This window comes from Pyxicephalus adspersus, chromosome 6 (assembly GCF_032062135.1).
Source record: "Pyxicephalus adspersus chromosome 6, UCB_Pads_2.0, whole genome shotgun sequence".
NCBI classification, from domain to species: Eukaryota; Metazoa; Chordata; class Amphibia; order Anura; family Pyxicephalidae; genus Pyxicephalus; species Pyxicephalus adspersus.
Window position 1 is genome coordinate 97,436,445 of NC_092863.1, and position 25,433 is coordinate 97,461,877.

Sequence of the window (25,433 nt, forward strand, 5' to 3'; positions counted from 1 at the left end):
AGAAGGTTAGTTTTACTACACTAAAAAATATATTTTGAGTTACTTTACTATGAATGAGGAATATTTTATATTTTCCATAGATTGATTTATCACTTATATATATATATATTATACATACGGTATATAAAATTACATTTTTTCACTCTTCTTCTAATAGGTCTACCAGCATGAACTTCTATGAGGTCTTCTCTGGAGCCAATGTACCCTCACGAATTAACAGTTTTGATGAAATTGGTCCTGAGTATAACTTCACCATAAAAGTAAGTACAGCACTGTCCCCAACTATCATGTCTTCTTACTAAGCAAGGCAAGCTTGTGCACAAATAAAGCCATTTTAAGGTTTTTTTACCTCAAGCCAACAAAAGGCTTCATTGGTCTAAGACGCCTATTTTAGGTCAGTGTTTATGGTTTTGTGTAGTTCAGTCTCCCCATGCCCTCACCATTCTACCCATAGACTTTTAAACTTACCTAAAATAAAATGGTGACCCTGTGCCAAACCTGCAACTTATGCTAGGTTGGACAAGCGGGGACGTATAATCCTGCACATGCATGGCCTTAACATGATAGATGCCCACTTGCATGTATCAATACATAATTATTTCCAAGAAGCACTATATGAAAAGACTAGCATCAAATTTAATAAAACTTTACAATATACATAATAATAAGTTTAATATTATTAACCACCTGAGCGTTACACTGAGGTCTAGATTTCTGTACCAAAAGTGATCCACTGTTTTTCATTTTTTTTTTAAATTGTAGACCTGTAACTTACAGAAATATGTCCGAACAGGGGTTCTAGTAGATAATATGAATATAAAAAATGTATTTACTTTTATTTTTTTTATTTTTTTTGTATTGGATTGGATACCGGAGTTTGTATTCAATCCAATACAAAATGAGCGTTTGAATTTACCAGTTATGTACTTTGTATTAATTTTATATTCTTTTGTATTGGACTGGATATGCAAGTTTGTATCCAATCAAATACAAAATATAAATTTGAATTTCCAAGTTATTTACTTTTATTTTATTTTTTGTATTGGATTGGATACGCAAGTTTGTATCCAATCAAATACAAAATATAATTTTGAATTTCCAAGTTATTTACTTTTATTTTATTTTTTTTTTTATTTTTTGTATTGGATTGGATACGCAAGTTTGTATCCAATCAAATACAAAAGATAAATTTGAATTTCCAAGTTATTTACTTTTATTTTATTTTTTTTTATTTTTTGTATTGGATTGGATACAGGAGTTTGTATTCAATCCAATACAAAATGACAGTTTGAATTTACCAATTACAAACTTTGTATTTATTTGTATCATTTTGTATTGGATTGAATACAGGAGTTTGTATTGAATCCAATACAAAATGAATGAATGAGTTTCTATTTGAATTTCCCGCACACGCGCCGACGTCATCACGCACGCAGGGAGAAGCCTTCCGGTTTTTTTTCTCCGCCGGACGGCTTCTCCCTGCAGAGATCATCCGGCGCTGGATAAAGACGGACGTGGGACGATCAGCGGGACCAGGTAAGATGCCGGCCGGTATCTTGTGTTCCGCCGGCCGGCATCTTGTGTTCCGCCGGCCGGGCGGCGGAACACAAGATGCCAGGCTGCGGAACACAAGATACCGGCCGGCATCTTACCGGTCCCGCTGGCACCCGACGCTGGAGAGGGAGATCGACGGACGACGATGGACGGAGGACGACGCTGGAATAGGAAAACGACGCTGGAATAGGAAAACGACGCTGGATGTGCACAGCGGGACCATGGAGGTAAGGCTGCGACAAAATTACGGGGTTAACCATCCTGGCCATTTTTTTTTGCCCGTACGAAGGTCGGGCATACCGGCAAGGTGGTTAAGTGTCAAGAAGATAATAAAATTCCATTGATCGGCCTACATATAACTAAAGTGGCCCTTTCTCCAATTTTACAAGTCTGTACAAAAAATCTCCTCTCCCTTCTTTCCTGAAATCACTTTATCTACTCTGTCACAGGTTATCTATATATTTCTTGATAGTTGTCAGGCCTGAAGGGTTAGTTTTCTTTCCTTTATATAAATATAATCAGTATTTTTTTGTTTTAGGTTAGTACTGGGACCATGCCAGTGAGAACGGCATTCCTTACCGTTAATATCCCAGAATTTACCAAAGGAGACAACCCTCTGATGTACATAACCTCGGTGCAGACAGATCAGGTAAGAACATACTATACGGACAATTGGCAATGCACTGTTTTTTATTAGATTACCTTATTCATAACAGCAGTTTTATTTAATAGTCAAAAACCTCCTGTTTTTACTTTGCTACCAGTGGCTTAGAGCTTGTTTAGAATGGCAATGGGAACAAAGGTTCCTGGATGGGTCCTGGCATCTGACACATTGCCAGTCGCTTGGCTGCCTTCACTACTGAATTTATCTGGTAGAACTGAACTGCTCACTGCTGCCCCCATCCATTCTGTATGGGTAGTGCAGGTAAAAGTCTACATGCAGTGTCCCAACTGCAGGACTGATGTCGTCAAAGGGGGGGACACTGGGTACTTCTGTACCAGGCCCCAATCACAAGAGCTTGACACTTGCAATGCTGGAACTTTAAGACATGGGGAGCGGGCCAAAGAAAGTTTAGCTAGAATTGGGCCCAATATTTCTGATGATGTCCCTGACTGAGGGCACAGTTCAGGATTGCTCACTGTCATCCCTAGCCCTTAACATCCCTATGCTATCAAAAACTTTATAAATACACTTTAACACAGAGTTTCTTAAGAAAGGTTCCGTGTAATCCTAGGTTTCCTCCAAAGGCTGTTGGAGTTTTTTTTTTTTTTTGAGCAACTTGTGACTTCTAGGTTCGTTTAACTGACACCAATGATCTTTGAGAGTAATATTCCTCCCAATGGCCACTGGTGTAAGAGGCATTCTTCCCACTGACCAACACACTAATATACTGTGAGCTGTGGATATAGTAATTATATCAGGAGGTCCCTGAAGACCTGAAAATTATTTAAAAGGATCCCCCTTGTTAAAAAAGGTTGAGAAGAAAAGCTTTAAGATGACCCCAGATGCAAGATTCTAATGAATCTAATAGCAGGTGCCTGTTGGTAGAAAACACTAAATGCATTAAAAGCTAAAATGGGTTGACAGGTCCACTTTAATATATGACAATATTATTCATTTCTCTTTTTCAAGCTGTTAAAGCGTGACCTGTTTGGAAATTTTAGGTATTATGAATTTCAGCTGTCTAGAAAGAAACATTACACGTTGCATGTTGATCATCATAAAGAGCTCCTCTGCATTGTAAAAAAAGGAGAACAAGGATTGCAACTGGCAGAATCATTAACCTTTCCAGTTATAAAAAGCATAACACACCACTGAAAAATAACTTTCCAATGACCTGCTTTTAGAAATATTTTGGAAGGACTTTGTGGTTGCACTGTGCTGTAAAAGACATCTGCTGTAGCAAACACTTCAAGAGAACAGTATCAGCCTCCAATTGTATGGAGCAAAATGCCAGCCGGCTTGGCCTCCGGTGCTCGGCGCTGCTTGGAGCCTCTTCAACAAACAATGGTTTTCCTGTCAGACCTGTAACTGCGACCTGCTGAGGTCAGTGACGAGCCTATAAAATTCATTCTTTTTTTCAACTTCTGTTTTAGGTTAATGGAATTACTTGCAATCCCAACGTTAATCCTCTTCAGATTGGAAAAAAAGAATACACAGCTTCATTCAATGAGGAGAACCTCAGGAGTATTCGGGAATTAGTAAGTTTTTTTTTTTTCTTAATTTGATTTGAGCTGATTTGAGTACTATTTATTTTTAATTAACGCATCAAAAATGATAAAAGCAAATTCATAGTGAAAAAGTTACAATAAAATATTGTAGATACAGGTAGTCCCCGGGTTACATACGAGATAGGGACTGTGGGTTTGTTCTTAAGTTGAATTTGTATGTAAGTCGGAACATGTACATTATTTTAATAAATGCAATTAGGACAGATGTTTGTCTTAACATAATATTAGGCAGCATGGTGTCAGTTACTGTATAAAATCCTCATTGTGAGTTACTCACAAAGCAAGAAAAAACAAAAACTTTATGGAGCCTAGACATTCAACTTCTGGAGCAAGCTGTGCTTTGATATGCAAAAAGAAACAACTGCAGAGTTTGTCTTGGTCGTTAAAGAGTTAAAGGATCTCACAGAAGAGCTCACTTAGCTGTGTTTAGCAAAAGATTTCTTCTGCAAGTCATGCAAACACCCCCCCCCCCTCCCTCAAAGCCTCTGTCCTGCACACGAGTGAGCAGGGTAGCTCTGTTTGTATCTAGGAGTTGTCCGTATGTCAGATGTCCTTAACCCAGGAATACCTGCATACAATATAGTCATAAAGATTGTTGAAATCTTATATGAAAACCTAAAAAGGTTTAGTTGGCCTTTAATCTATCGGGTATTTTCAGACCAGCAGGAAAAAGCAATCCCATGGAGCTCCCAAAAGCTGGCACTTTGCCAGCCTCTTGGCCACTCATACCACAGCCCTCATTTCTAAAGAACCAGTGTTTGCAGATTGCTAAACCACTCACCGCTGCCCCTATTCATTCTGTATTTTGCTGCTGTGGGTAGCTACATGTAGAGTTTTTCCGAGGCAGTAGTTTATTGGCAAAAGGAAGACTGCGGACCCATAGAGGAGAACTAATGCTCCCCCATACTTGGAAGCACTGAGCATTGCAGCACTGGAAGTGCAATGGGCAAGTGATATGGGGATGGATTAGGAAAATCTTACATTCAGGACAAAACAAATTCTTAATCTGGTAAGCATTGAGGCTGTCATTGCTGGCTTCATTCTACGAATGCTAATTGCTTCACTGTAAGGCTGACTCCCAGGTTTCAATATTTAGAGTTGCTAATAGGAATGAGTGAGCGAGCTTTTAAAACTCGATCTTGCAGCGAATTCGGCCGTTCTTGCCTACTGAAATTGTAGGCGAGAACGGCCATAAAAAAAAAAAAAAAGATCACAGACTGTGCTGATCAATGAAGCGATTCATTATTCAGCTCAGTGTGCGATCCCTGGCACTAGAGGTTAAATGGGGACAAGTCACCCCATTCAAAACCTCTAGTGCTCTCCTATTGGCTGAGAAAAGCTTTCCTAGAGGCACTAGAGGTTAATTTACCTCTAGTGCTGGGGATTGTAATAATTTCCTTGATCTTCCGATGGTTTTGTGAAATCGGTTCAGCGAAACTTCGCAGACCCATCAGAAGTTCGAGAAAATTTCCACAAGAATGCCTGAGGCATTCTCGCTCATCCCTAGTCCCTAACCAAGAACAAGTGTGACGATCAGGACTTTACACTTGCTTTTCTGATTGGCATACATGTTCCAGGTCAGTGGCTCGAGTATTGAGGCTCAAGGATGAGGTAAGACCCAGGATACCTCTAGTATGACGAAAATCTAGCAAAGGAGTCAGAGAGAAGCCTTTTTTTTTATAAGGGAGCTTGTGGGAAGCCGGAATGATAAGGATAGTAACTTCATAGAATATCCAGCATTGTGTAAAGTTTTTGTTTTCTTTAAATATTGACCAGTCTTTTATACATCTCATGGAACATTTTTAACTATGGTTCTCCTTTTTAAAGAGTTGTGATAACACAAGGTGCGCCACCTTTAAGTGTGTGATAAAAGACCTGCAACTCAGAGAATACTTTGTGAATGTATCGAGCAGAATATGGAACGGGACCTTTGCAGCTGTAAGTATTGTAGATCTTTGTGCTTGTTTTTCAGATGAATTTCTGTGCATTCTCAGACATGTGTAGTGTCAGACATGTTTTGCAAAGTTTCCCTGTGTGAGATTATTATGCTCCCCATTATATAGGGGGAACGGTTTAGACATCATCATGAAGCATTCCTCCAACTTGTCAAAGTATCCTTGTCCATATGACAGCATGAAGGGTTTTCAAAACTAATTCAGCCCTTATTTAATGCGTATAACAGTCCCAGAAGATTGATGTATTGAAGGTTCAATTAGTGATTTCACCCCAACATATATATACATATAAATTATCATTCAGTTCTGGGATATTTGCAGCCGTTAGGCATGGTGGGAGCCCGGATTGTTTTCTTGGCTACAGTTAAAATTTTATATGAGCATCAACAATTTAAATAATTTTAAAAGCTATTTTAAATTTTCTGAAAATTCCACGTTTCTTTAAAATAATACATGATGATCTCATTGTATAGCCCATATTTCTTGTTATAAGGTAATAACTATTTTTATATGCCCTATCAGCCACCAGTCACCGGTAAAAATGTAGCTCCCAGATGGTCACAAAGTATATTTTGGACAGCGTTCCCATTGGCTGGTGGATAATAATAGTGGTACCATCCCAAAAAATCACCAGCCAATTGGGACCCTCCCCACTATACATCTTTACCACCAGAGCCAATGCTATGGTTCACAACAAATGGATGTTCCCCTGACCTGTAGCTTCTACCAAAGAAGGCCACAATGTGTAAGCACAAGACTGGAGAAGATAGAATATCATAAATGGCTCTGCACCAAGACTGAAAACTTTTGCCAACTAATAGCAAAAGATTTTTAAGAAATCCATTCCAGGTTTGCTGTACCACCCAGGTTCCCCCTTGATAGTCTATCTTCTCCAATCCTGGCGAGCTTTAATAAATCAGACCCATTATATTGACATGTCTTATTGTTACTATAATCAGGAAACCAGACCTAAGAAATGCCATGCGACCATCACTACCTGTAGACATGCAGCACAACCAATTGCTTTTTTCTCTCTCGCCTAATAAAAAACAAAAAAAGCAGCTGATATTTACATTACGTGCTTTATAAAATGCATATAATTATTATAATGTATAATGCATATATAATAAATTAATGAATAAAAAAGATTAATAAATAATGGCTTTTATATCTTATATCTAAGATTTAGCTTTATATATCCAGTATGTCATAGTTCCTAAATAATATTCCAGTCTAGTGTTATGCACTATGAACTGGAATCCAACTTTAGCATGTTGGCAGGAGTGCAAATGGAACACAAGTGGAATAAACTAAAACCATAGTTTATGTGAAATGAGCCACGGGACAATTACCTAAATCTGCTAAATTACAGGTTATTTAAACCTCTTAGAATAACGCTAGGAAAATATCTGGCATACTACGAGATGAAATGACATTCCCACAACCTAATAACTATCAAAGATATATAATAGTTTTGACAATTGTAGTCTTCTTAATGGCAAACGTATTAGTGTAATACCTGGAATGGATCTTATGGAGTGGATTACCTAGGAAAAAGAGGGAAAAGAAATGTATTTATGATTAGGAAAGCGGAAAATATGATCAGCTGTCATCATTATTATCAGTATGGTAATCCTAATGGAGCTCATGGAGAAAGCAGAGAAACTCATATTTCCAATGAGCCCTAAGGTGGTTCTCCGGGAAGAGGAGGCTGTGCAGATCTATGTGAATCATGAGCTTTTTTTTAGATTGGCTATTGTGAGATTGGCCTGATTGATGGGCAATGCCACTGATGACTCCCATTTACAGTATAGTATATGGCAGGGGTGCCCAACAGGTGAATCGCGGTCTACCAGTAGATCGCACAGCCCTGCCTTTCAAAAAAAATTCTACCGCGCACAGGAGTTATTAAGTCCAGGTTTTTATTGTTGGTAGATCATTTTGACTACGTAGTTTTAAAAGTAGCTCGGATGCCAAAAAAGTGTGGGCACCCCTGGTATATGGTAACACCTTCTAGAACAACTTGTTGACCCAGCACATCAAATTTTTGGTAAGCCCTAGGCTTCACACAGCTTCACTTGTTGATGCAAGTTTGTAAGCTGAAAAGTAAAATAGTTCCCCTGAAAATTTTCTTTTGAGTATTCTCTGGGAGATATAATGTTCTCACCATGTTCTAGGCCACCTGTGTAAATCAATGCCAGTGCAACAGAAGCAGAATGAAAATGTAGAAGTAAATGTATTAGCCTGTTCTGTACCAAATAAAGAAAATTAGGGACTGAACCACCAAGGCATGCTTGCTGGGAGTCATAGTAGATGTCCAATACTGAAAAGTGGGAAAGAAATAGGCAGCACTGCTAATATTAGTATAAAAAAATATCTTATCCTATAAACAAATGAAAGTATAAAAATCCCTAACCCATGATAATACCTTGTGAGATCTCCTTCATTATGTCCCTTCTTACGCTATACCAGCATGTGTCCTTCATCTTTACCTTAATTGTGCTACAGAGATATTATTTTATTGTGGGATTGATTTATTATTACCCATGTTCATGGTTGCATATAAAAGAGCAAATCTGACCACAGTAAAATTGTATTTTTTCCATGTCTCCATTGTCATTTTATGAGATTTTGTTGTGGGTTTTTGGTTTTCAATGCTTTTTAATAGGTTAGTTTTTTATAATATATATATTTATCTGATAATGATTTTTTGTTATACTTTTATTTTTGACTTTGCCTTTTTTTAATCTTGCCCAGAAAAAGTCCTGGTGTAATATACATTTGTACGTTTGTTTTGGCTGGACCATCCACAGAACTTGATCATATTTATTCTAAAAATGTGTAATGGAAAGTTCTCTATTATAGTTAGGTCTATGATCCACATGGTTGGCTATGAACTGTAGGAAATATTCCAATGGAAGAAGGCAATGCTGTGCTATGTTAAAATGTTAAATCATTTCCTAAAAAAAAGAATTGCATCTGCCCAAAAACAAAATTTTAGACTTTTTTAATCTTATTAAATTTGCATGGGGATGAGTAATAAGCCATGAGCAATAGTAACTGAGACTACCACAGAAAAAAATTGATAAAAAAAATTGTAGTTAGTGGCTGCCACTCGAAAATAAAATCCTTTTTTAATCAATTAAAGTGAACTTGTGAACCTGGTAAATGCATACAAAAGTAAAGTAGACAAAGTTACAAATGGCAGCCACCATACATACCGGTTCACAATAAAATCCAACTAACAATAATTTAATTAGCTGATCATTGATTTTATAGATCATTGTAGGTCACTGGGTAACATTGTGTTGTTTTGTTTATTTTCAGTCATCATTCCAGGCATTGGAGTTGGTAGCAAGAGCCAAGATTGAAACTTCCAACCCAGAGTTATTTCTTGTCAGCAACGATGAATTACAGGTAAGAACTATACAAGGATAATCACCCTAAAATGAGGACAAACAGTAAAATGTTGGTATGTCAGTGAATTTAAAATTATTCTGATATTCAAGATTTATGAGGAACCATTAACTTGTTGTAGGTCCAGTGTGTTGCAGACTGGTATTGCACACATGTTAAGCTTAAATTGAATGGGCTGCCAATGTACCACTACACATGAAAAATAGAATATTGACCTTTTCCCAATACAATGCACTACAACACAGATGGCCGGCATGGTAGAGTGATGTCTCAGGGAGATATACCATCAAGGTGAATGAGGTGCCATCCCAACTGAAATACAATGAACTACAATGCACAATCCAACCATTTCACAATATCTTCTGGACCATGTTCTTCCCTGACCACTAAAGTTGCACAAGCTCCCCTGTTTAGGGGTAGTGGAGGACGTAGCTGTACTGTCCTTCTCTGTAGACCAACCTTTCTCAACTTTTTTTTATCCCTGGTGAACCATAAAATAAATTTCAGTTCTTCCGAAACCCCAATTAAAATTATAGGTCAATGGAAAAAATACATTAATTTGGTGGTCGAAGGAAAGAATGCCCCCCCCCCCCCATTCCTATAGCCATAAAGATTTTTGGTGTCATGGTAATGATTTTGCCAAGTGATACTGACCATGAAATAATTAAGTCACCATCACACGGGAGGTCAATAAGCTAACACTGAAGGAACCACTGGCAACTTCTGGAGGAACCGTGGTTGAGAATGGCTACTAAAAACATTGAATCATTGTTTGATCTGGATTGAATGGACAACTCTCATTCCATGTCTACTGCACAATTGGGAAACATGGAGGCAATCATTACTAAAATTCAAGTTGAGTTACAATTCAATTTTTACTTCTTTTGTAGATTCCACTCACTATAATAAAACCTGGTGAAAAGTCTGAAGTTCCTATCGGAGTGGTGATTGGAAGCGTGTTGGCTGGACTGATCTTACTGGCTGCATTAGTGGCTGCTCTATGGAAGGTATCTATTACACAACTTATTAAAGCTCAAGCAAAAATTGTAAACTATTAACCGAAATGCAAATATCAGACATTACTTAGCAATCATACCTAACAAATATTGGGACAATAGCGTAATATATTGAGTATATGTAACGCTAGGGAAGACAAGGCCACTAGGGGCGCTTTGGCGTGCACAAAGGTGGTGTGAGCCCTAAGAAGGCCCAAGGCGCTGAGTCTAAGCAGTAACCAGGTCTTCTCCAGAGCCTCTAGTGGTGAGGACGTTGCACTGCTGGTTATTGCCAGGTTGCTATCCATGGGAACACCAGGGTGGGCAGGAAGATACACGGTACCAAATCATTAGCCAGGAGAATCGTCAAGGAAGGCCAGGGTCAGAGCAACCAGCAAGCTAGAGAGGTCAGGTCACAAGCCAGGGGTCAAATACCAGGGATCCAGGAAATAGAACTTCCCCACTACTCATAACAACCCATTCCCAGACTAAATGACTATTGGCATTATTTAGCTCTTTTACGTGAGCCTTGGGTATCATGGACACAGTCTGGTGGTATGTACTTTAGCCTGGGCTTTTATTACTGAAGCACTAAAAGACATTCACAGGTCATGACATGACATCGATGGCTGGCCAAACGACAGCTGGAATAAACGTATGTATTTGAGGAACAGGTCCAGGAGGGAAAGGTGGAGCTTAGGCATGAAGTTGGGTGGACAGATTGGAATCGAGCAGAAAATTGGTGGGAAGACTCAATGGGCTCCATTTAAAAGCAGGGAATCTGATATTCCCTTAAACATTGCCTGATGGAGTTTCTTCCAAGTCTATGGACCTTATTTATTAAAGCTCTCCAAAACTTGGAGAGAATACACTTTTATAAGTGAAGGTGGATGATTCAGTAAACCTGGACTGGATCTGGTACAGGATTCAAAACATTTGCTAGCAGAAATCCATTCCAGGCCTGATGGAACACCCAGATTTACTGATGAAAGTGTATCCTCTCCAGCCTTAGAGAGCTTTAATAAATCAGGCCCCTATGTGTTCAAATGGCAGTAATTGATTCTCCACCAAGGAATGTTAGAGGTAATGTCAGATTCTCTGCTTTATAAATAGAGCCCAATCTGTCTTATTCACAAATTAGTGGAACTAAACTCTGATTAGACACATCATTTAATAAGAGATAGGCAATGTTCCTTATTCAAAAAATAACCCTACCTGCCTGATCTTAATTTTTTAAATACGCTTCCCTGTCCCCACTTAGTTGTGGGCACCACCATCCTCCTAATACATCTCCTTCTTCTTCTTTCTAGCTCGGCTTTTTCAAAAGAAAATATGACAAGCTTCAGAAAACAGAAGATGAATTGGCAGAGACTACACAGCTTAATTAACGATCACCCTCACCCTATAATATTATAATATTGTTATTTCTTGATGAGAATAATTTGTACAAATCTTCTAATTTTAATTTTCTAGGACAGGAAAGTTATTTTTTATCAAACTGCGGGGCAGTTTTTTAGACTTTTTTTATTATATATCTTGACTAGCTGGACTGGGGACCTTTGCTACAATTAGAAATAATAGAGTTTAACGATTTAGCAATGTTGTAGGCAATTGTACATTTCAGGTTTACAGTTTGTGTATAATGAGAATTTTATTATTTGGTTTACAAATGTATAGTTGTTTTAATCAAGGGAATTAAAAGTACACCAACCTTTATGAAGCTACAATAAATATTTGACTATGTATTATAGTGGTATTAATAATAATAAATCATTAAGTTCATGTTTGTACAGTGTCATAGACTTGAGGTGGCCTACTGGCAGCCCAACATTAAAAATGATAGGAATACAATATTTATATATAAATTTATTAAGAATACAATATTTTTGATTGATATTCCTTAGGAGCACTGGATGTAAATATATAAAAGAACATATAAGAGTTCTTCTAACTTTGTTGAAAGTTGTGGTTCTGGTCCAGTTCTGGCTGATATTTCAGCTGACAACAAATCTGAAACATTTCATGTAGATCTACTCTGTGCATATTTTTTTTGTCATTGGTAGACAAATGTGTTCTAGGTCCACGTGTTTAAATGGCAGATTACCACTGGGGAATGTTGGAGGGAACGTCTGATTCCCTAATTATTAAAGAAAGCCTATAGATTTAAAGGTCAGGTGTGCAAAACTTTAACCATATGGTGTATCTCTGCAACTACACCCTCCTCCGTTCCAGTGCAATCTATCAGCTCTCAATGCACTCCACTGCTACTTTCTTCCTAATGTAAAAATAAATATAAAATTCCAAGTTGACTTCAAGGTGGTGGGAAACTTTAGGCAGTTAACTGGCATATCTGGCAGGTATTGTTTTTATTTGATATATATTACTTAGTTATTAAAAAAAGAACATAAATACTTAAAAATTGTGTTTAAATTACTAAAAATGTGGATTTTACAGCTTAATTTTATATATCAAATGTAATGTGCTGAGGGCACTCCTTTATGTTACTGGTCAGAGTAGCCTGAACAAAACTTCCAATGTTTGTAAATAATTTGAAGTGTATGTCAAGGCAAACTTTGATTTTTAGTTTTGGATTAAGTGGGGAAGGTAGATATGGATTGGGAAAATGGGATAGATAACATATTGCTCGATACCCTGAATAAAAAGTCAAACAGGGAAGAAACCCATCTATGGGTTATTATGATCCTCATTACCCTTAGGCTGCGTACACACACGTTAGACTTTTGTTGTTGAAAAGGACCTTTTACCATCCTTTCCAACGACAAAAGACTGAAAGATGCATGAACAAGCACTGTACATACAGCACCCTTCTGCTCTATGGAGAGGAGAGGGGGGGAGAATGAGCAAGCAGCACCCCGCTGTGCTCTCTCTCCTTCACTTGTATTACGGTCGATTGTCTTTGCATGGATCCGCCAGGACGCTGTACACACGCCAGACTCTCATCCGATACCAGCCTTAAAACGATAATCGGACAAGAATCATCTGATGTGTTTGCATAGCCTTAGTCTTCTCCAACCCCATAGATGAGTTTCTTCCCTATACGAATAAAGTAGAGGATTAGATGCTGTGCTAAATTTGCTGTTCCCGTTGAGGAGATTCACGCCCTTTACTGATCCTGGTGATCATTGACAATGGACACTGGACAACTCTCTTAGAAGAAACTTTGGAGAAATGTCCTTATTTCCAGTTTAGTCTGTAGGACAGGAAGTTAAAGAACATTTTATTAGTAGGATGCAGACAGCAAACAATAACCTATTCTATCCATACAAAATAAAAAAATGAAATGTTTTACATATACCTACATAAACTTCAAAGATTTCTTTACTATCATTCACTTTGCAAAGGGAGCCCACACTTCTCTCAACCACTCTCTACTCCTTTAGTAGATCAACCCCCATTAGTTGTTACTGCAATACAAAAAAAGCCACTAATTTAGTTTTATTTAACATTTTAATTTGTAATTAGCCTACAATATTTGTGGATTGTACATATACGTGTAAATGATAGTAAACCTAGTCACAAATGTTTGTATGCACGTTTATTACACTAACATTACATTTAAACCTTAATGATTATTAATTACAATCAGTGGTGCCAGTATTAGAGGAAAGCAGAACATATATTCCATATATGAAAAATTAAATAAGCCAACCCCAGATTTTTTAAGGACTAGAGAATGATCGCATACTCAGTGAACCCTCACTTAGCTTAGTGATGTAGATAAAGCTGTATTCATTTGCAAGCAAAATGTAATTTTCATATAAGTGATTGGTATTCAAAGTTGATCCTATTTATTAGGCGAACAATAAGTGAACAATTGCTATTTCTTTGGTGAACCACCCTCATTGTTTTAAGGGGTTGCATACTTTTTTATACCTTGTACATGTATTTGGTGTTGCTTTTGTTGTGAACAGAGATTGTGGCAGGGCTTTGTGCAATACAGTATTATATCATGTAAAAAGATTTATGAATTGTTGAGGTGTTAAAAGTAAACTTTACTTAGCAGATATCAGTTTACTAAACTGCCATTTTTTGGGCAAACGATAGCCCCAGAATGAGAATTCTTGGAGAACAAAACCATGAGGCAGAGTAGAAAACTTTCCTTGAGCACCAGAACCAAGAACCAAGTTGGTTTCCATGTCTTCCCCTCTCTTCTCCATGATCAGTTGACCATGTTTATCAACAAAAAGAAAACGTTCATTTATTTTCTAATTGCCTTTCTATTTCTGCCATTGGTTGTCTAATCACATGTAATGGCCCACTTCTCTGCCTCACTTTTTGTAATATATATTTGTATAAAGACCATCTTTTTCTTTTCAAATACTTGAAAATAAGACATGCTGTAATATTGAAAAATGTTTTATATAAATAAAGTTTTATAGATGACCATCTATTTTGACGTTTTTTGTCATTGTAATTCATTATTATTAGTAATGGACGCTGTCACAATGCAGAACCATGTATGGGAATGCCAACTACACGTAGCTTCCTGATGTAGATGTGTGGCAGAACAAACAATACAGAACCACCATACATTGCAATGTGTTGATCACAATTCCTACAGAGAACCATCATGGTGTGAATGAACCTTAATCAGAATCCAATGAGACCATTATTATTTTTTGGATGGAGCAATGGTCATAATATCGCAGAGCCCACATTACATATCAGCATACTATAATGTTCAGAACCTCCACCCTATGCTGTGTAGTTGGGTGCGTACCAGACTAAAGCCTTGTACACACATCAGAGTACAATAGCTAGAAACAATCTTTCCAGATCCAGTGATAGGTGAATAAACGAACAGTGCACACCCAGTACTGTACTAAGGAGAAGGGAGGGGGAAGGACGAGTGAGTGGCATTCAATTCATTCCTATAAACGAACAGTGCACACCCAGTACTGTACTAAGGAGAAGGGAGGGGGAAGGACGAGTGAGTGGCATTCAATTCATTCCTAATAGGTGGGGGTGGAGGGACGAACGATACCAAGAGACCACTATACACATGACAAGCACAGCTACGTCTTCACTGTCCAAGAAAGGCATGGAGAGGAAGCTCAATCTGCAATGGCTGGTAGACAGATTCAGTTGGAAAGCATTTTTTATGGTAAACTTTGTATTCATACATCAGGAAGCTTGACACCAAGAAGCAAAAACATTCCAGAAATTTTAAATTAGAAAAAAATATATATATATAACATGGCCACCAGTAGCTGTGTCCTAATGTAAAGTTAGTTACAAACAGTTTGTCTTTGACAGTTCTGAGCAGTCGATTAAGAGACAAATGCAGTTCCAGGACATGCCACTAGGTTTCACACAATTATAACAGACTCTTTTTCTAATGGCATAAAAATGGTTTATTTTTGAGTATATATTTTCATTTTTTAATGTTATACTATTCAAATTGGTGCCTGATACAAAGAGTAGTGGTGTCACTTTGAACATTATTATTTGTGTTTCATTAAAATACTATAAATTATTAAGTATTTTTTTATATAGAGCTAGAGCAACCATGGGATTTTTAAATACACCAAACACATTACACTCCTTCCGTTCATGTATTTCTATACCTTCATGTCAATGCATATATATATATATATATATATATATATATATTACATACAGACAGACTCTCTAAATGTATGCAGGGGTTCCCTGAGACCTGGAAGTTACTTCAAAAGTTTCTCCACATTAAAAGAGTTCAGCAAGGTTGCTACAATCTCGCTACGTATTTCTGTTATTTGTCATCTTTCTTTCTCCAGAAACATTCTGTATTTTCTTTCCACGTATATCCCTCCTCTTCATACATTTCCTAGTCAAATAAAAAGAAATAGTATATATGTTAAATGAACAAATGTAAAATACAAATCATTTATAGAGTGTATACAAAAACATTGTGTAATGATCAAGTATAGGATGGGGCTGTCCATCTCATTGGTTGTATTTCACTGGAACCCCCTCAAATATTTAGTGAGAATATTGCAGCATGCAGAAAGTGTTAGTTGTCACCAAGTGATCCTGTCAGTGCCAAACTTCCTGTTTTGTTGTGACAAAGATTTCTGCAATCTGTCTATAGAAGAGAAGCGTTGTCACCAAAGGACAGAACGTGAGCTAGGAATACAGAACGCTTTCCCTTTTCATCACCTCCAAGGGGGATATTCTGCAGTCCTAACACATTTCATGATAACAATATCTAACACATCCAGTCCGATGGTGACAACAATTCTCATGCAGAGTACCCAGGACCTTGCTGGATTTCTGTCAGGATCACCAGGTATCTTAAAATAACTGGCAATTTTAATTTAATGTTCAATTTTTATTACTCCAGATATTTCCTAATTTCATTTTGCTATCTCAGAAACTCACAGTAGGAACTTTCACTTACTTTTTTCCATATTGGCACAGTTGCTTTTAATGCATTGATACAATATTTCACAGCATCCAGGGAATCATTCCTGTGTGGGGAGGACACGGCGATGGCCACGCTGGCTTCAGTTACTGGAACTGACCTACCAACCAATCATATGCATTATTAGATAGCACTCTAATATTTCATGAAACACCAATATCAGCAGTTTGGAGCTTCATTTCTCAAAACAGCAGAAGTTATCATTCACAAAATATATAAGAACAGTAAAAATGGCTGTGACATGGGAGAGCATGCTGCAGTGTGGGAGAGGAGTTTATGGTAGTGGGAGGTAGATTGGTGAGAATTTTGGTCAGGTCGGATGGATTCTTAATTGGGGACGAAGGAGAAACTTTAGTTGCCCACAAATTGCCATAATTGCCTATTTCCTACCTGTATAGGGTCACGATTGCCCATGTTGTTGCCTGCATATTGTAACAATGAGGGATGGGAAGTCAATTTCAGTAAATAAGTGTTTTTCTGTTTATAATCATACCTTTGTTTTACAGTAAAACCAAAAATTGTTTCCCACTTTGTTTATTCAGGTCATGAATGGTTCCTGAAGTCCTTTTGATACACGCCTTATTCCACACAATTTTGGTAACAAAACTATGGGTTTTGCCATTAATTCGAAAATTATGTAGGTGACTCCTTTCTGAGTACTTTAACTTTGGTTTGTGGAACAACTACATCTTTTTAAATTAGTTTTTTACATGGGACATGTTTCCATGTCCCACTAGCGCTCTTCCCTCCAGCACATTTGATAACACTACCATGTTCAGATGCTAATAAAACTTGACAAGCGTATTTTTGAGAAAATACTATTAAAATATATCATATTTTTAGCAAAAATAAATTTCTTCCCCTTCCCTATCCCTAGTCACAGTTCACCATTGTACATACATACATTTTTAATACTGTAATGTAGTCAGGCTGCATATACAGCAGTGCTCAAGCTAGAACTTGTTTTATGCTGGCTGGAAAAAAGCTGTAGGTGGGTAGGGTAGAAGCCCCTGTATTGTGACCCAACTCCTCAGTAACCACCCAAAAACTGCTGAGTGGTTGCTGAAAAGTACCAGGTGGTGCACCCAGCTAAAAGGGGGTTGAGAAGATCACTGTACGTTAATACGCTTCTAATACACATCTTTTTTTTTTATTTTTTAGATTAAAATAACCCACAATGGCAGTGCGCTGGAGAATTGGACCACTGCTCTATCACACAATGGAGCACCCTGGGTCTCCAGTAGCTAACCCCTGCACCAAATATCAGCTCCACTCAGGAAGTATGGGGATTGGTAAATAGAAAAGTGTGCAAGGAATGTGTCAGGACACTGAAGATCCAGAATGCTGTGTTGCGTGTAAAAGCAGTGGTCCCACTCTCAATCCTGCTGCCAGAATGGGGTATTTAATGTGATACACAGCACTTCGTACATAAAAAAAATAGCAAGCATATGTATTACTCTGTGTACAGCAAGACTGAATTACAGTTATTATTAAAGAAGGTCTTACTGGCCTTTAGGACACCAGACAGATGTGTGAGTGACGAGTCACCGCTGCTGGTTATAATAAGCCGTGCAGGTGATGTGGACAGTTCTTCCTGTCTGCAACTGACAAACTTCCTCACTTTTTCTCAAGTTCCCCTGATGAAGCCAATAAGGTGAAAGGCATTGGACCAAAGAAATTCAAGGATCATATTAGCCTTTTCAGGTTTAAAGTTACCATCTTTTACATGGACTTAGATAATTTTGCTTAAAAAATACGAGTGAATGATTCCAAAATAACTCACATGTCCTTGATGAGGTTGGAATCACGTGTCATTTATGTTCTTACCTATTATTGTAACCATTAGCACTATAACTTTTGTTACACTTATTTGTAAATATTATCTAAGCCTAACATTAAATAGCCAATAAAACCTTTCTGTTTGTGTGCTTTTCTTCATATAATTGAATTTCTATGGGTTGGCTATCATTCTTTGACTTAAATATGGAGAATATAACCATAATCCCCTCCCTTCCCTATTAATAAAACTAAGTGAAGCAAGAGAACACATTTTTCATAAATGAAGGTCAAACACTCTATGAAAGTACTTTTTGGGTTGCCTAGTCCTGGGGCAGATACAGCCCAGATCTATGGCCAGTGGCATAAAGGTCAGGTTTGATCACAAAACAAAAAAGAAGCTGTCTTACCCCAGCCTATGATGGACCGCTATGTGCTTCACCGTTGGCCATTTCTGCCTGATGTCAGACAATATTTTCTTCAGCTCAATCTCTGCCATCGGCACATAAGCCTCGTACTCCAAACTCACAACTTTCTTCCCTTCAAAATTATTTCTCGTCGTACCTTAAAGACAATGAAAAATGGAATCTTTAAAACAAATTAGGCTTAACCAGCCCATAGAAACCTAAGAAATCTACCCAATAAAACCAAAGATTAACAAATGAATCCAATGCATGAGTCCTGGGTGAAAACATAAGTAAAGCCCTGCAATCTTTGAACTATTAACGGCACTTTTTGCAGTGAGCAACTCCATCAGGGCACTGATATCCTCTAGCCTTAATATGTCAGATCCTGGTGCACCAGTGCACTCAGCTAAGCAGATGGAGGTGGGAATGGGTTATTAATGGCAATCCTTAAAGCGGACCAAAGCTCAAAATTTTAACTTTACATAAAAAGGTAGACAACCCATTTAAATAGAGTAAAATTATTATTATTTTTTTATTAAAGTGCAACACCCAACATTGCAAGATTGGGTAATGTACCTCAGTATAAAAGAGGAAAAAGGTGTAAAAATCATAATTTCTTTCCCCTTAGTGGAACAAAATGCCCCTTCCCGATCTCTGGCATGCGCAGAAGGAGCATCCAGAGTCTCCCGGGATTCATGACGTAGGCATCCCAGGGGGCTCTGTGCTCCCAGACTGAAAGGGGCGGTGCAGCTTTTTTATTTAGAAGGGTTGTCTACCCTTATATGTAAAGTGAAAATGTTGAGTTTAGGTCCGCTTTAGGAACCGTTTTGGCATGATAAGCTATTCTTCTCACTTTCCCATATTAAAGGGAAATATTGTATTCTGTTTTACTTATTACTTTACTTATTGATTGTATTTTCCTAACCTCACATGCCTTCAGTGTTAACTGTGAAACCTGTTCTGTTACCAACACCTAATTGTTGTAGTGATCACTGGAACACATGGAGGGTGAATCTCTCCAACATGGCACAGACAGCAGCAGAAAGCAGGCACAAGGTTTAACCCTTCCCCACTACAAAACTAAATAATGTTTTAATAGAATAATTATAGCTCATTGTGCGGTTATGAATTATCAGCTGCTTCCACGTCGGCCTTGCTTTGTGCTTCTGATAAAAACGCGTCCTTGTCTGCCTCTGATAGAACCAAATTCCGGTCATGTATAAACATGCAGCACTTGAACTCCCTCAGGGAAAGCAGGAATTGGATCATTTGTCATTTCTAAAGTTGTGTCAATAAATCTGGAATTAAATCTTATAATACGTCTCTGGTACAATCATTTACCTATAAAGAGGGACACCGCCCCACAGCTCGGGGAAACCACCAACTGAGAGACTTCATCTGCTGACAGCTTTTCAGGTGACACTCTGATGAAGTCCTGAGGCTCCTCGTTGTCCCCCATTGTAGCTGGAAACAAATGAGAACATTTGTGAGGTCATGGAGAGAGCGTCTGCACCTTTGTACTGAATTACATCGGGATTAAAGTAGAAATAGTGAAGTGAAAAATGAAAAGAAATTGTAATCAGGCAGGTTCTTTATTGCAGAAGTGACAAGTGATGTCTATCCTGCAATAAAATAAACTTAACTGCCCGTTACATAATTTTAATAAATGGAATTAGGACAGATGTTTGTCTCAACATATTATTAGGCAGCATGGTGTCAGTTACTGTATAAAATCCTCACTGTGAGTTATTCACAAACAAAGCCTAGACGTTCATTACCTTTTGGAGCAAGCTGTGCTTTAATATCCAAAAAGAAACAACTGCAGTGCTTGTCTTGGTCAATAAAGAGTTACAGGAGGCTGCAGAAAGAGTGCACCCCCCCCCCCCAGGTCACCCACTACCTCAGGTGTGTTTAGCAAAGGATTTCTACTGCAAGTCATGGAAACTCCCCCCTTCAAGCCTCCATTCGGCACGCAAGTGAGCAGGGAAGGCCTGTTCCTATCTAGGAGTCGTCTGTATGTCATATGCCCTTAACACGGGGACTGCCTGTACTTTTGGCTTAATTACCATCATACTTTCTTTAAAGCTAATGATATTATTTCTCAAAAGACATAAAGAATTTTACTTGATTACATGGGCAATAAATGCCTGTGCAGACCCAGCTGTTCCCTTGTAAAAGTAGCTGTGATGTCATCACTAGGCTGTACATAGCCAGTGCTGAGATGTGGGTGGAGCCCTAAAAGGCTCTCCTACTACAGGCTACCCATAGAATTACAAGGGGGCGGATACAAGACCAATCACCCCGTACAAGAAAAAAGAGCAGCAGTGACTGGTCTGTACGGAAGAAACACCCGCAAACATGCCTGGGATGCATTATGATGGACTACTACATAAAATATGCAAAGAGATAAGAAGTATGAATATCCATGGCTCTTGTGTTTTACCAATATTTATTAGCTCAGAGATCATTATTCATAAGGCGTCACATACCTTAAGAGTTCTAGCCACCGCTGATTGGTGGAATGACAGCAACCTCGTCCCCAGGGCGCAGTTTTATGACCTCTTCACCAATGGTAACATATTCCTGACGGATAGCGAGGACCACATGATCCTGGATGACACGAAGTCTTTAGAAAGAAATGTTTGGTCCCATTAAATGAAAGGAAAAGTCCGCATTTACTACACTGTGTCAGGCACATAATGAACATTTTACCGTGAATTTAATAAAATGTGGAAATAAATTTACAATAAATCTTTTTAGGGTTACAGGGTCACAGAGGTGTCAGCAGAATTCAGAAAAGCAAAGTCTGCAGCACGTGTATAGAAGCAGAGACAAGGAGACCGGTCTTTGAGGAATGAAGAAGGCTCCAACCATTTCCTAAAAACCTGCATATGCTGCGTATATTAGTGGGCTTTTTTGTTGGTGAGCTCATGGAGTCACTCCATCCAGGTGTAAAGACAGCAGGGTCCATCTCCTATTGGTGAATAACAAGGTATGGGGAGCATGTGACACACTACATTACTCTAAGGGACAACACGGGTTCTTGGTGCTTGGCCATCACATGGAATGGGAAGAGTCCTCAACCTCGTCTCTACTCCCAATGAGATAGTCTACAGGTGGTTCACCCTGTAGCCTGTACATAAATAGACTAAATGACAGGGTCTCTTTACACAGTCAGTATACCCAAAGTAAAGTACTAGTTCATGTGATTGTTACCACTGCTTCATGCCTGGAAAACTTGCCCGTCCTCACCTGCTGCATGTAGCATTTCAACTATGGTCACCCATTGGTAATGAACAAGGGCCAGTAGGGAGTTGTCAAGTATGGCAAGTGTTCATTTCTTTATGGAAATGCATGGCAGTTGGCGCCGATGGGTGCCTGGCAAGGTGCCAGCCACCATCAGCCAATCAGAAACTCCTGTTCCCTACTGAACAAGCTTTACCGATTCAGTTGCTGTTTGATGCTGGAGAATTCCATTGCCTCCTTGTACCCCTCAACAAACAAGCCACAATAAAAGGGGCAGCACTGAAAATGTAGGTGGGTGTTTTCAATTGAAATCCTTGATATAAGAATCAGAAAGTAATCAGTGACTTCCCTCCCAAGGCACAAAAAAAATGTTTTATGTGGACTGATCATTTAAAGCTTACCTAAACTCAGAATTTTCACTTAATATAAAAAAGTAGACAACCCTTTTAGGTTAAAAAAATTTGAAAAACCAAACCGAAATTAAAAAAAAAAAAAAAAAGGATGCAGCACCGCCCCCTAATTCTCGATCGCCTAGGCGACTGAGAATGGCAGCGCAAAGCCTCCCGGGATACCTACGTCCTGCATACTGGGAGGCTCTTGGGTGCTCCGCTCCTTCTGCTCATCCCCGAGCACCTCCATCACCGATCGACAGCCCTGTGGGATTAAAGTGCATTTTCTTTTTTTTGTTTTGGCCTTTTTTGAGTTTACTTCCTCTTTAACGTCACTTAATTTTGAAGTTTAGTTTCATGATGACAAAAAAAAAAAAAACAAGTGACAAATTTACTACCCATTACCCAAAGCTTGCCCATTGGGGGGGGATTATTGGGAACAGAGCTAAATCACTGAATCAGCAGGGGTACACGTCAGACCTCTGCAGAGGGACCAAGGTTTCCCCCCAGGATGCTGGCCTAATCAAACTTATTGTGTCCTCCTACACCGACTTCCCCTCCAGCCATGTGAGGCTGGTAAGCTCCATTCCAAACATCTTTGCTCAGTCTTCTCGCAGGTTCAGTATCTTCAGCTACATTGATTGGTTGGCTGAGCACTGAAAGTCTCTTCTGCAATAAAAATCTGGATCTGCTTCCAGAATACTGACATTTGATTTAGGCTGCAAAGACCTGGCCGGTATTTAGCACCACATCCCTGCGGTCACATTTCTGATCACTTACCTTGGATGCAATGAAGCGATTTTCTCCCACAGCTCCTTAGACGTTGTCTCTTGGGGGACGGTGAGGTTTTCGGAGCGAATGCCGGCTAGTTCAGAACTTTTTGCAAAGTACAATACGAGCACCTGCAGAGACAACAGAGACGGGACTTACAACTTAAATAACTGTCAGCTACAGCATATGACCGTATCATGAGAAAAAGTAAGGACACCCTCATTCAATTCTAAGGTTTTATATGAAAAAATCACCTGGTCCTTACCAGGTTCTAAAAGCTCACAGTACATTACTGTGGTGGTCAGTAGGAAGAATGTCACCTCTACAGATAGCTACAAAGATCACTGGTGTCACACGGACCTGAGAGGCACAGATTGCTCATAGGAACCACACCAACCTTGGTTGGGAAATGCTGGTGTGAATCTTTGCAGGAATTTCCTGTATTAACCCCCCTAGCGGTATTCCTAAATCAGACTCAGGGTACCTAAAAGCAGGATAAAAACCTACTTACCTTGTTCTGTTGCTGTCCCCCTGCGTCCTGCTGGTCCCTGCAAGTCCTGGGGACACGTCCTGCTCCTTAATCTCCAGCCGCGAAGGGCAGATTCGATCTACAGGGTGACGTTGGTGGCGGGAAATTCAAATAATTCAAAAAATTTTGTATTGGATTCAATAGAATATAGCTGTATTAGGTCCAATACAAAGAAATATTCATATAATATATATATAGTTATATTATATATTTATTATATAAGCTGCTGTACAGTTATATTACATTATACATTATTTTTAACAGATTTTTGTGGGTTTTTTTAATTTATTATTTAATTTAATTAATTTTTTTTAATGTATTTAACTATTACACATGTGTTGTTGAGTTATGCCTAGGAATTATAGGTCTACAATGTAAAATAAATTTCCATGCAAAAAAATTGTACCACTTTTGCATGGAAATACGTTCAGAATCAGACAGCTACGGAGGTTAAAGACCAGTCAGTGCCGCTCCCTTCTTCTGATAGGTGACTGGTCTTCATCTAGAGAACCACACTCAATGATCGATCATTACGCCAATCAAATATTGATCAGGGAAGCAGATTTTGAATACATTTTTCTCATTCCGTGTTTTTATTGGATGAAACATTTATTCCATTAGGAATGTTGGGTAATGTATGGCCAAGGTGAACCTTGCTTATAGAGGAAGTAAACTCAAAAACGGCCAAAACAAAAAAAAATACACTTACCTTCAATCCCGCAGATTAGTCGATCGGTCTGGAGGCGTCTACTATCGGGTCCCCTGTCGTCCCGGCATACGTTTTCAGGCTGGGGCTCCAGGCGCTGCCATCTTCTCCTCTTCTTTCGGGTTTTTCTCCCTACGTCACCTGACCCAGGCGCGAGATCGGATGATGTAGTTGGGGAGAAAAATCGGCGCATGCGTGAGATCACCTTTTTTTTCCCTTTTTTGACGAAAGGGCTCCTTCTGTGCATGCCTGTGATGCTCGAGAATGTGCAGAAAGCGCACCCAAGAGCCTCCCAGGATGCGTGACATAGGTTTTTTTTTAAAAAAGGTGTTGCACTTAAAAAATAAACAAAAACACAAAAGGTCCAAAGCTGCTGATCTACAAACAAAACTTCACCCAATGACTTTTCATTCTAAAGTCAGTGATTGGCAGGTGATGGGGGATGGGTGCATGTTCTGGAGATCTTCCCTGCTGGCTCTGGTTGTTAGCAATGTCTCATCCTGCAGGTGTTAGTAGCCCCATGGCTGCCAATGTCAGCACACAATGATTTCTCTCCTCTGTCAGCACGGCTGACATTGAATAATATATAAACCGAGCTGTGCCTCGGCCTTACCTCACAAGTCATGGAGCCGGAGGACCGATCACTCAGATCCGTGCACAACACGTGACACAAACCCGGAAGTGCACACAGACTGGACTTCGTCCGCACACTGCAAGCTGCTTGCTGATTAGTGAACGCGCATGCGTAGAATAATCTCCGCCCTGTGATTGGCCAGCAGCGCCTGACACCCGCACTGACAGCTCTCCGGGTTAATGGTTGCTATGGGATACACGTCACGTTTTGTTGTTTCTGTGGGGTGAAGGGGTCACCTGCGGGTATCTGCACCCCAAACATTAGGGTTTCTATATATTATGGGGGGGCAGAAAGTTTAAAACTTATCTCTTGAGGGTTCTATCCTGATACTATGGTTGTTGATACGAAGTTTAAAGAGCCACTGTTTTAGTGTGGAACCGGGCCCTTTGAGTACT

The 25,433-nt window shown here is 39.0% G+C and overlaps 3 protein-coding genes across 3 annotated transcripts in view; 1 reads left to right on the forward strand and 2 right to left on the reverse strand.

The window, feature by feature from the left end:
* Positions 1–14,557, forward strand: part of ITGA2 (integrin subunit alpha 2) — a 73,496-nt gene extending 58,939 nt beyond the window's left edge. Inside the window, exons 24-30 of the mRNA XM_072416689.1 lie at positions 158–260; positions 2,093–2,203; positions 3,652–3,756; positions 5,614–5,724; positions 9,069–9,158; positions 10,049–10,165; positions 11,464–14,557. Of these exons, the coding sequence (XP_072272790.1) occupies positions 158–260; positions 2,093–2,203; positions 3,652–3,756; positions 5,614–5,724; positions 9,069–9,158; positions 10,049–10,165; positions 11,464–11,541 (715 nt within the window). The 3' untranslated portion in view covers positions 11,542–14,557. The remainder of the gene's footprint in view (positions 1–157; positions 261–2,092; positions 2,204–3,651; positions 3,757–5,613; positions 5,725–9,068; positions 9,159–10,048; positions 10,166–11,463) is intronic.
* A 947-nt stretch (positions 14,558–15,504) lies between these two features.
* LOC140334355 (molybdopterin synthase catalytic subunit-like) lies at positions 15,505–20,223 on the reverse strand. The gene is made up of 4 exons (XM_072416690.1): positions 20,105–20,223; positions 18,767–18,920; positions 16,557–16,680; positions 15,505–15,983 (listed from the first exon to the last, which is right to left on the reverse strand). Exons 1-4 carry the CDS (start codon positions 20,220–20,222, stop codon positions 15,909–15,911), a joined length of 471 nt encoding a protein of 156 aa, XP_072272791.1. The 5' UTR covers position 20,223; the 3' UTR covers positions 15,505–15,908.
* LOC140334356 (molybdopterin synthase sulfur carrier subunit-like) lies at positions 20,102–25,136 on the reverse strand. Its single transcript, XM_072416691.1, has 4 exons — positions 25,018–25,136; positions 23,179–23,300; positions 21,253–21,389; positions 20,102–20,227 (listed from the first exon to the last, which is right to left on the reverse strand). Exons 1-3 carry the CDS (start codon positions 25,027–25,029, stop codon positions 21,263–21,265), a joined length of 261 nt encoding a protein of 86 aa, XP_072272792.1. The 5' UTR covers positions 25,030–25,136; the 3' UTR covers positions 20,102–20,227; positions 21,253–21,262.
* Between the last annotated feature and the right edge of the window lie 297 nt (positions 25,137–25,433).